The sequence below is a fragment of the Pleurodeles waltl genome, chromosome 3_2 (genome assembly GCF_031143425.1).
Source record: "Pleurodeles waltl isolate 20211129_DDA chromosome 3_2, aPleWal1.hap1.20221129, whole genome shotgun sequence".
Classification (NCBI taxonomy): Eukaryota; Metazoa; Chordata; class Amphibia; order Caudata; family Salamandridae; genus Pleurodeles; species Pleurodeles waltl.
This window is the reverse complement of record NC_090441.1, coordinates 197,894,338-197,906,714: the sequence shown is the minus strand read 5'-3', so window position 1 is coordinate 197,906,714 and position 12,377 is coordinate 197,894,338. Positions and strand designations below refer to the sequence as shown.

The following is a 12,377-nucleotide window of genomic DNA, read 5'->3' as shown; positions in this document are numbered from 1 at the left end:
GGCTACAAGTAGAGAAGTGTGGCATTTAGGATAGAGGGGCTCACCTGAGGCCACAAGAAGAGAGAGGTGACATTCAGGGAAGCCCAAGGCATTAATTCATAACCACAGATGTGGGAATGAATTCGAAATTAACACAGTGGATTGACTATTCATTGCAGTTCTAGGCATTAATGTCTTACTGTGGCCCTGGATATCACTTCTTCAGTCAAATCTGGTTCTTAACTATGGCAGTGGCTGTTAATTTCTCGGTTTTTCCTGGGCATTTATATTCAGTAGAGATCTGTTCAATAATTTCTCAGGACAAACCTGGATATTAATTTCCAGATAAAACACTGAGTGTTAACTCCTCAGTACTGCACTGTGCATTAATTCCTAGGTATTGTCCTAGGTACACCCCGAGGCGTTAATTCCTCATTACATCATAGACATGACTTTCTCAGTAGATCCCGGGTATTATTTTCAGTAGTGGGTGGTGCAGCCTGGCAGTACAGCTTTTTTCTCGGTGCAAACTTCCTTTCGGTTCACTTGTATCAGTGATGGCTTCACTCAGTACCTCGATAGCCGTGCACAAGCCGGGCAGGACTTGGTCCTCATGCCACACCGCTCTTCTTCCTCAGGTGGCCGACCTGACACAAGCCGCCCACAAGAACACCGACGCCCTCCGCCAATCCAAGCAGGAGCTGATGGAGTACAGACACCAGATCCAGTCCTACACCTGCGAGATCGACGCACTCAAGGGCACCGTGAGTACAGCCCCCACTAAGGGCATCCATTTGATCTTACTCAGTGAGGGTCACGCAGTGCACAAGTCTTAACTAAGTCAGGCAGTACGCAAGAAGTGGCATCATGGCGGGTGGCATCACAGTGTGCGATATCACTGCATGTGACATTGCACGTGGCATCACAGGAAGTGCCATCACAGCCTATGACCTCACAGGAAGTGAAATCACAAAAAGTGACATCAGATCTTAAGCCTTTCCACATCTAGCAGGTCTATCATATTTAGCGGGTCTATCATGAATACATTTGAGTGCATTACAATATTTAGTAAATGAGATTTTGGGTTCTTCGCAGGGTAGAGGGCGTCTACCCTGTGAAATAATTGGTAAACACTGCTTACCTGCGCCTTCCCTCGATTTGTGCCCTGGGTTCATGGACTGTAATACAGAGGTCTCCTACCACAAGGAAGTCACTGCCAGGGAAATCACCTTCAAATGTAAGGGCACCCATTTGGAATGCACTGCCCTTACAAACGAGACCATCCCCTACCATACATAACTTTACAACAAGCTTCAAGCCTTCCTGAGCTACACTGGGTAAATATTTTCTTAGTTGCTGCTGCAAATAGCCTGATAGAAAGAAGGTTTAAGGGCCTTGGACAGGGATGACTCTATTCAAGTCATTCCACAGTCCAGAAGGACCATCTAAGACCCCATGGCGCCCTATCACCCACTGGCAAAGCTACGTTTTCAGCAGCATGGTTTGCTTTCCTCTTCCTCTCTAGAATGACTCCTTGATGCGCCAGATGAGGGAGCTGGAGGAGCGCTTCGCTGGAGAGGCCAATGGCTACCAGGACACCATCGGCCGCTTGGAGGATGAGATCCGCAATCTGAAAGAACAGATGGCCCGTCACCTTCGGGAGTACCAAGACCTGCTCAATGTCAAGATGGCACTGGACGTGGAGATCGCGACCTACCGCAAGCTGCTGGAGGGCGAGGAGAGCAGGTAAGCTGGGGGTTCTAGTCCTTCAAGCCTTGGATGAGGCAACACATGCCTGCTGCTCGCTCTTCATGGACAGAGGTGTCGCAGGTCATGGCTTGTCCAGGAGCTAACACCAGGCCAGTGACAAGTCCTTATGACAGACCATACACCAGAACATTCCCTGCAGTTCAAATTTAAGGCCTGGTTTATATCGCCCTTGAACCATGCAATGTGGTGCAAGAGCAACGCAAACCTTAAGTGAGATTTATGAAGCCACGGAAGATCGCCTAGCGTGGCCCTCCATGGTTTCATAAATCTTGAGTAATGCAACACAACACAAATTGCTGAGTTACATTACACTACGATAGGGAGGCGTTTCCATGGGTATTGCGTGGGTGTTCCCACGGAACATCCATGGATTTTGACGCATTCCCAGATTCACAATAACTTGTATACCTGGGAATGCGCCAAAAAGATACGCCTCCCCAGGAGAGGCGTAACGAGAAGAAATATGTTTATTTCTCTTCATTTTTATCTCTTTCTACGTGTGCTGCATTTTACAGCATTCATAGAGGAAAAAGCCTCTCAGGATTTTCTTTGTGTAGAAAGGTGTCCCTCTCTGCACAAAAACAATCCAGCTTTCAATACAGTCACCATTGCACCGTAGTGCAAAGCTGCCTGCATTGGTGCTTGGCAGCCAAAAAGGCGCCAGAGCAGGGGGAAGGGACAGGAATGGAATGTATTGTATAAATACGGTGCATTACTGCCATTTCCCTGTGACACAGGGCAGCGCTGCAAGGTGTCTTGATGCGCTGCGCTGTGTCACAAAGCCCATAACTATGGGCCTCAGTGTACAGATTCATCAAAGGACCCCAAACCAGTGAATTCTCAGCAGACCTTCTCTTGAGCTCACACCAGATTAGTGAAAACAACCCTTCTAAAGAAACCAAGGATTAAGAGATACCCTGCTGCTCACAGCAGGTTAGTTAGAAAGCTCTCTCTGCAGGAGCCCCAGATTAGAATACTTCCTGAAGCTCACACTAAAGCTACCAAGAAAGCTGATCAACAGTGGCACACACCAGAACAGTGAGAAGGTTAATCTAAAATAGCCCAGATCAATGCATCCCCAACACTTGACACCATAGAAGTGTTAATGTTACTATAAAAGGTGGCCTTAATTGGACATCCTGTACTGTGAAGAAATTCAATCATAGGAACCCAGATTAGGACCCCCCAAAAAGCTCACATCAGGGCAGTGATGGAATCCAGTCGAAAGGAGACAAATTTAGGACAGACTAATAACTCTCACAAGGTATCTAGGACCTGGATATAATTGTACTAGTGAAGATGCTGCCATGTCCATGTCTTAGAATACCATATCTCAAGATTTTAAATCTGTTTTCCTGCAGGGTCACAATGCCAATCCAGAGTTTCTCTGCGCTCAACTTCAGAGGTAAGTGCTTCTGCTATCATGAGCAATTGGGTGCACCAGGAATACACACAGTCCCTTCCTAGGCTACTGCCACATCTGCACTGGGGTCTCTAGAAGGGGTTCAGATGGGGCCCCTACCCTAGCTGTTTGTCCTGGCCCTTACTTGTGCCCCACCCAACTCCTGAAAGTGCCCTGAGGCAACACTGAAAAACAAACAAGTACTACACTTGCCATGCACAGCAGTTTGTCAAGTGATTGCTTGAGATAATGCACAAGCCTATATATACATATATATATGTAAATATTTATTATCTGATGGCGGTCGCCAATAGGTGGTTATGGTTAGGACCATGTTTCCTTAGAGAAAGCGTTTTTGACTTGCCTATATCTTTGGCACCGTTTGGCAAATCTTCACAAAACTTTCCAAAAAACAGTGTGTCAGTGGTTCCTGTTGTACATAGAAAGTTTTGCAGTAATCTGTCTAGTGGGGGTGAGAAAATGGAGGGGGGGGTTAAAAAAAACGTGCATTTTCCATGTTAATTCCTATAGGAGTTTTTGAACACGACTACAGCCCGAACTGCTGTGGTAGTTGTTGAGAAATTTAAGGAAATCCAAATTTGTAGATCTGTGGCTGCGATTACTTTGCAAATAATAATGAGTTTGTACAGAGAGCTGCAGAGCTCTCATTGGCTGACAGCAGTTCAAACCAGAAAGTGTTGGCAGCCATCTTGGTACTCGGCTTCAGCCAAGCCCCAGAAAAAAGTGAAAAAACAAAGAAAAGGGGCCAGGATAGGAACGCCCTGACCCCTTATCTCTGATGCAACAATTCTTTTATTTAATTTTTGCAGCAAATTTGTGATGATGTCACAAATTCACTGCAAAAATGTTTATTAAAAAACAAGCGCGGGCTCACATGCTTGTTTTTATGAAGCCCACAGGTGGGCCAGTTCCTCGGGGCATGTTGCAATAAAGGAGGCCCCCCTCCTAGGGCATTTTTATGCTCCGGGTATCGCCGGCTCCTGCTATGTCCCGGGGTGCCCACTCCTTGGACATAACTGTTTGCTTTTTCTTGGTGGGAGCTAGAAGTTCCCACCAAGAAAAAGCAAACATAACTCCGTTTTCTGCAAGCGGGAGCTGTCAAACAGCTCCCGCTTGCAGAAAGCTGAGCTTTCTTCTGTTTCCCTGCACGCAAATATGGACCCCATTCACCTAGCCTGATGCATTTTTTCATTTAGGAAGCGGGTTCATGGGTCCCTCCTCCACAAGCCGTATTAAGGATCGGCCATAATATGGCATCCTATTCTTCTATCGGACACCACATCCCAACGGTCTGATGGCAGCAGTGTCTCAGGAACCCCATCCCCAGGGACACTGCTGTGCCCTGCTAGGGAGAGCATGGGCATGGAATACAAATTTAACATCCTTGCCCACCCTCTCCTGGGCAGGGAGCATGGCTTTGCTTCCGCCTGATGGGACACAGAAAAAAGCTGCTCCCACCAGGTTGTAAAAAAACACCAGAGCTGGCTCCTGCTGCACCCAGGATGGGTGGGGAGTAGGCAGTGGCTGTAGGGCCTATGAGCCTCCCCCGCGACCCATAACAATAAAGAAACGATGTGGGTACCCTGGTTAAAAAGAAAATGTTTGGCTACCACCAGGATACTGAGTTGGGAGCCAGCAGGGGCTGCTGGGGCCTTGGGATGCCCCTGTGGCCCCCAACATTAAAAAAAGATGTTGGTGCCCCAAGTTGGTACCAGGGCTCTCATGGCTGAAAGGTAATTATCCCATTTCTGCCAGGGTGCTGGCTGGGGGGCCAGCAGGGACCACGGGGGGCTTGGGCTTCTCCTGCGGTCCCAACATTGAAAACAATGTACGGGTGGGCACCTGGGCAACCACAATAAAATAATGGTCGCCTCCAACTGGCACCCAGTATGGGTACTGGCTGTGAAGCCAACAGGGGCTTCGGGCCTTATTAATTAAAGTTAATATAACATTTGTGTGTCCCAGATGGGACTGGGACACCCACAAAAAAGAAAAAATGAAAAAAAGAATATTAAATGAGCGGCAAAAGCCACTCATTTATTATTCACTTCTCCTGTGCCTTATCCCACGCAATTTAGCTGCACACAGTAAAGGGATTTGGTGCCTAACCCCCAATGCCATTCGGCTGTGTGTGGTGGCGGGTTCGTTTGGGTATCCATGGAGGGTTGCACAGTAATGGACAACTTTGCGTTAAAAAAAACCATTGAAATTCACTGAAAAAAACAATGGTTAAAGTAAGTTATAGTTAGGAATTGAAATAATACCTCTCTTTACATTAAAAAGAACCTTCGAAATTCACTGAAAAAAGAAAGGTTAAAGGGACAGTACAATTAGGTAAAAACTTCAGTTAAACTTAATGTTTTGAACTAAATAAACCACTGGAATTCACCAGTTACAGCTATCTCAAGTAAGTATAACTCATTCCCTAAAGTAACTATAACACAAGCCCTCGCCATGCACTGCTAATTGCCTCACATATTACATCACTCATGACATGTTCTATGACATTAGTGATAACACCACTGGAACAGCTGAAATTACTTGGACAACAAAACTCTGCATGATGTGGGCGCGAGTTATAGTTATTTTAGGGCACAAGTTATAGTTACTTGAGAAACTTCAGTGCCAATGTAATGTTTTGAACTAAAAAAACACAGAAATCCACCAGTTATAGTTAGCAAACCTAAGTATGACTTGTGTCCCCCACCATGCACTGCTTATGACCTCAAATATTATATCACTCATGGCATGTTCTATGACATCATTTATGACATCACTGATGACATCTGAAAATACATCAAAAATGTATTTTTATGTATGTATTTTATATATATATATATATATATGCACACTCATTCTCTTTACAAATATCCTTGTCTGTGGCCCCGCCAGTTATATGTGCGGGTCAATGTGTGACCCCAATAAAAATCACTTCTAGAGACGGAGGCCAGTGCAGGGATTGTTTCCTCCTTAGCATCATATTCTTAGGTTGATGGGGAGGAGGTTCTAGAATGTAGGCCCCTGAAAGCAAAACATTTGGCTCCTTTGCGTGATGTCTTTAGTCCCCCCGTGTCGAGTGCCTTGGTGGATTGGCGGGTCAGGGGGGTTGGATCTGCTACACGGTACACAGGTGGCTGCAAATGTGTTGTTTCTGGTGCATGCTTGAAGAAGCAGTAAATGGAGTGTAGGCTGTAACAATGGCCTTGTACAGAACTTCTTGAGTCAGTGTGCGCTCTTGTACTGGTGTATCCCTGAGTGTGGCGTCAGCCTCGCTAAGGAGCTGGTGTAAGTACCATGGTGAGGCTCAGTGCTAAAAATCTTTCTCGCTCCGCAGAAACCAGCCCGGACCAACGCTCTGCCGAGGTTCACACAAAGAAAACAGTAATGATCAAGACCATTGAGACTCGTGATGGAGAGGTACGTGTGCTGCCCCCAGGGGTGGGATGGTGGAAAGGGAACCCATACAGTAAGGTGGAGACAACCCTTTTGATGTCCATGCCCCTGTTAGGCCATAGGGGGTGCTTCTTACTAGATGTCACCCCTTTACCACTACTTAAGCCTACATGGCATTCTGACCGCAGTGTTAAAGGTAACGGAAGTAGAAAGGGTGTCTGTAGTAAAACATATAACCTTACTGCTACCCTTTATCGTGTGGGACGTTGTGACATGGAGGGTAAGCGCATTGGTCAAAAATACTGTTGGACACATTGCCAGATTCTCAAATAAGCAAGAACCCTAAATTAGGACTCGTTTATGTTGGCTTCCAAAGGGACTGCAGTTAACATGTCTTTGAAACTGACAATGTCGCTGGATCAGCCTCCTGTTTCAATCACTGACAGTCTCTCTCAACTTGTTCTTGCTCCAGGTGGTCAGCGAGGCCTCTCAACAGCATCACGAGATGCTCTAATAGTGCTGTCGGCAGGCACACCGACCCGCAGTAAGATGCGCGCCGAACTCCAGCACAACGCGCGCCCAACTCCAGCACAACGCACCATCTCTGCATGCAGACCGGATGCCTTTGCAAGGCCGGGGACAGTTCAAGGCACCGGATTAGGTACACCTGCTGGGAGCTTCAGAACCAGCCAGTCACCAAAGAATGTCAGAGACCCTGGGACAGGTCCCAGCCTCCACCAGTGTCCAGCCTTTTGTTTTATACTTGCTTTGTTTTTCCACCAAACCTCAGTGAGGGTCATTGTTTTCTGTGCTTGTCTCATAGGTAGTCTTTGCTCCCGCCATCTTGTCACCATGCCCCTTTCACAAATAATTTATTGGCGTTAATTTTGCTGTAGCAGGTCCCTGCTCTGTGCACCAGCACTGACACTACTCTGACATACTGTTCTGACTCAACATACGCCACGTGACCTACTGTGACACAAGATGACCCTTCCCAACAAATTAAGAGCCTGATTTTTAGGGTTTGCACATGGCTTACTCCATTTGAAAGGCGATGGATTGCTTACCAGCCTTATTACAAGTGCCACAGGATATAATACATGTGTAATAAGGCTGATGGTATTACATGTTTGTGATGGAGAAACCCATCTGCCAAAATCTAAATCAGGCCCTAAAGCTAATAAATTGTGATTTTGAGTAGAACAAGACCTTGCCACCTGCTTCAGAGAAGAAAGAGGAAGAATGCGGGTGGGAGGGTATTGGCTTCAGATGGGTAACTTTCCACTGCACAAACCCCCTCTTCATTTGTTCACCTTCCTTTTCCCCAGTGTGCCAGGTGCTCCAACCACTTTACAGCTGGGTGTAGCTTGAAGATAGATTTTTAACTCCATGATATCTGGCACTGCCACAAGCAACATGATCACCTCCTTCAAATTCAAGGCTCCTCTCAGGAAAAGGGGCAATGGTTTGATCTCTGGCAGCAGCGTATAATATCCGGGCAACATTTTTTCTAGAAGCAGTTTTTTGGGGGCCACAGCAAGTTTTGGTGTGCCAAGACAGTATTTATCATCCTACTGTGTCTACCACAGGAAGAGGTGAAAGGAAATGTGGATGACCTCTGGTTTATTTGCAATGGTGTAGATAAGTGGGGTAGAGCAGTGCTTAATTTGAGCTGGTGGTTTCCGATGATCAGCACAACACTTAATTGTCAGCACCAGTGGTTATGACAGTGTGCCACATGGTGGCACTATCTGCCTATTTTAGGTATGAGAATAATAACAGCTATTTATTAATTCAATATACATTATTACTAATACCTGCCACCCAAGCCATTCTTTTAGCTCTGGGGGCGTGGAAAAGTATGAATCGTCACGCTTGCAAGAGTGTGATGGTTATTAGTTGTGCTGGTAGTGTCATTGGCAGTGCATGTGGGGGCAATCAATGGTGCAAGCTGCAGTGGCCTCCTGACCAGGGCCCTTGCACGTATCTTTTCACAAATTAAGCACTGGCGTAGGGGCAATCATACTCTGTGTAACCAGTAAGGATGATGGCACCAGTGCATAATAAGCCATTGTAAATGGCCCTAACAGTATGACAGGCACCACTGGGATACTGCACACCTAACAACTCCAGTGACGAAGGCAGCACTGCATGATCCACACTGGACTGAGCAAGGTAGCTTATGGTTACTCACTATAAACCCTGCATCTTGAAAGGAGAGGAACACAGCTAGGAAACATCCTGGCACCGGTCTCCAGTAATGGACTTAAGACTAGTCTAGTCTTTACTGTTGGGTTTTCGCCACTGGCTCTGGGTTGGTGCCTACAACTGATAGAAGCACCAAGTTCCAGTACTGAGGCCTCAAAGAGAGAAATTATACTGCAATATAGTGGGCTGATACTTGTCACATTCTGTCAGTTCCTACCAGAAGTGCAGATTCTTGCGGAGGACTTGATATTCCCTGATGAAGGAAGCACGTCTAAGGTAATAGTCCAGATAATCCCCTTGTAGGAGACAGATTCTGCTTTGCCGCAAGGAATATTCAGTGACTGGGATGTTTCACAAGCAATATACATTCCCCCTCTCATCAACTGGTCAGGGTACTGCTCCAAGCTCCACCCCACCATAGATTAAGTCCACCCCGGCTCTACTCCACACCTTTGTTGCCCCGTGGAGTGTACCGTTCTGGGTGGTGTAATGTGTAGCAGGCCTCTGAAACAGCCCCTCACTTAAGAGGAAGAACAGTGAGGACTCAAGGGTGGGCTAGAGGAAGGTTTATGAAGTAAGGAGTCATGTGCAGGTGCTGGAATAGAGACAGGAGGTTTCAATGAGACAGTGACAGAGTAGGTGAGGGGTACTGGGACTCAGATTAGCAAAGGCAGCTAACACATCACTGCCTAACCTGTAGTAATCTATAGTCTCATCACAAACACCAGTGTATCTATATGCTACAGGGAAACCAGAGAATATGTGTATTCTGCCCTCATTCTATACACGCCCCATACTTCACCCACATTGTAACTTGAAAGTAGCATGTACTGTTATAGCCCCATCAGACACATACCGTAGCCCTATCCTGATGCCAGAGAACAAAATGTATTATGTGTAATAATGTCGTACACTGTTTCTCCAATGCACTGTAACCAGATAAAGCTGTGTTTCGTTTTGAAAGTTGAGGAGGATGTCAATAAATACAGGAGCACAAAATCCTACACTTATGTGTTTTTTATGAGCTTCTGGTACAAACAAAGCATTCTCTTTTTTGCCAATCGAAGCATATTTTTATTTAAAGTTGTGATACTTTTAATTGTAAGCAAGTTGTAAAGTTTTTTTTCCTGTTGTGTTTCCTGTTCATTGTATACTTTTCAACATTCTGAGATATAAAAGAGGTAAGATAATTCACGTTTTAAAAGCACTCAGAAGCATGATGATGACATCAATGGAAATCACACAACCTATGGAAGAATGACGAAATCACAGAATAACACATTTTGATGCTGTTGGATGGGAACCGTAGAAAAGGGGATGTGCTTTCTGATGGTAACTGCAACATAAAAACTTAACAGCATATTTACACGGAATTGGCATACAGCAGAAATGTACCGTAGTTACAAGATAGAGTGTATTTCTGTCCTTTCCCCTGCACTGGTACACAAACTGCTGCCTAGCGCCAATGCAGGCACCCTGGCACCATGGTGCAAGCCTATCTGTGTTTTTGGCAGGATTGTTTCACGGAGCAAGGGACATCTTTCTGCACAGAAACAATCCTTAGAGGCATTTTTCTCTTTCTATGTGTACTGTAAAATGCAGCACACGGAGAAAGAGGAAACAACGAGGAGAAATAAAGATATTTTTCCTCGTTGCGCCTGCCCTGGGGAGGTGTAAGGTTTTGATACATTCCCAGGTTTACTGATTCTTGGGAATATGGGAATGCGTGTGAAAACACGCTGCAGCGCCCATGAAACGTCTTCCTAATGCAGTGTAAGGGAACTCAGCAACTTGCTCTGCGTTGCTTTACGCCATATCTAGAAGGCCACGAAAAGCAAAGCAAAGTGGCTTTGCATGGACTTGTATATACTTTGAAGATATGGGTTTGCACTCTGCACTGCCGATGCGTCACAAAAAGTGATTCACCGGCAGCGCATGGGGCTTGTACATATGCCCCTAAATGTCATGATTTATATTAATGGCATTTGTGAGCTGTGCCCGTTATTTCACCCTATTTGCAAAATCACTGGCTTTGGGACCTTAAAACACCAAGTTGAAATACACAAAAGGTACTTTGAGAGCCAGAAATTCCTTTCTGATTTGCAATCTATTATTTATGACACTGCAAATCGCAAGCTGGAGGGGGTGTTTTGAATCCCAGCTCCAAGTAGCAATCATTTCTAAACACAATTGTGGATGCAAACCATTGATCAGATAAAAACTCACATAAGGGGCTGGTATTCATTGAAAGAGACATAGCTTCCACCTTCTGAACATGGGCTGACGGAAGTGGGGGAGCTTCCAGAAGCCCAGGAGAACGCTGACTGCTTTCCCCAGTGCCCCTCACAGAATGCTGTGCCGGGATGGAGGTCTGCTGTTACTAGCATGCCTCCAGCCCTCCATTTGCAGACCTTGTTCTGGGATTCACAAACAGAATCCAGCTTCATTACTATTATTAGGACAGGATCCCGCTAATTCTTTCCAATGGGAATTTAGCACTGCAACAGACTTGTACATCCACTGCAGTGAAAAAAAAACAGCATTGCTAAATGCAATATGTTTCGCCTATGGGATTAATAATACGTTAAGAGGTGTGGGAGCAGTGTATGAGTGCAGGGAGGATGGTGTGAGAGCTCTCTCTTCAGGGTGAGTGGTGCATGAAAGCAGGCTGATTGATGTGTGTTCAGTGCAACATGAGAATTGTGTAACTGTACAGGGTGAGATATGTACCCTCTACAAGCTAAGAGGCGTGCACATGCAGGGTGAGCGGTATGTCAATAGTACAAGTGCAGGATGGGCGATTTAAGTTCAGGGTCAGAGGTGTGGGGTAAGGTGAGAGGAATGTCAATGGCATGTGAGTGCAGAGTCAGCACTGTGTGAGTGGTGGGTGAGCAGTATCTGACTGCCAGCGCAATGCCAGTATGACTACGCAGAGTAAATGGTGGGTGCGTGTGCAGGGTGAGTGGTGTCTGACAGGAGGTGAAAGGTAGGTGTTGCGCAAAGTTACAAAATGGGCCAAAGTCGTGCTGTGTCCTAATATACTGGAGGCGGCTCCCTGGGCACTGGTCACCTCACTCGGTTCCTGGCGAGGTACAGCTTGACTGTTGCACCACATGTGGCATGTGAGCAGCAGCTGCCCTGTGGAGCCGAAAACAAGCCTCTATTATGAATAAGTTGGTGTCATTTCCTGCACACATCCGGGCTGCTGCAAAAAGTGACAGTGCATGGGCACACAAGATGCTCGGCCCATGGCACAGGTACCTAAGCGCTATGCATGCGCACACAACATAGTGTTCAACAAATTTCAGTTTTCTTACATGGAGTGACCATAAGTAATATATAAACGGTGTAAGTGTAATTTGGAGGCGCGGTCCTTTAAGAGGCGCTATGCTGGCTGATCTGTGCAGCACTTCACATCATTCCAAGACATGGCCCATATTTAGTATATCTCGCAAGTATTCGGCAGCGATTGCAACTGAACTGAAAAAACAGAAACCTTGGTGAATTAAAGAAGAGCAGAGTGTGTGAACACAACAGCCACGGAAATTGTTATAAATACCACGCAGGACATTTTCTAAAAATGCTATGCGATCTCTGAGGACAT

At 46.0% G+C, this 12,377-nt stretch overlaps 1 protein-coding gene across 1 annotated transcript in view; it reads left to right on the top strand.

Moving 5' to 3' along the window:
• Nucleotides 1–9,777, top strand: part of DES (desmin) — a 39,201-nt gene extending 29,424 nt beyond the window's left edge. Inside the window, exons 5-9 of the mRNA XM_069227159.1 lie at nucleotides 618–743; nucleotides 1,505–1,725; nucleotides 3,111–3,154; nucleotides 6,507–6,589; nucleotides 7,038–9,777. Of these exons, the coding sequence (XP_069083260.1) occupies nucleotides 618–743; nucleotides 1,505–1,725; nucleotides 3,111–3,154; nucleotides 6,507–6,589; nucleotides 7,038–7,079 (516 nt within the window). The 3' untranslated portion in view covers nucleotides 7,080–9,777. The remainder of the gene's footprint in view (nucleotides 1–617; nucleotides 744–1,504; nucleotides 1,726–3,110; nucleotides 3,155–6,506; nucleotides 6,590–7,037) is intronic.
• Nucleotides 9,778–12,377: the final 2,600 nt, after the last annotated feature.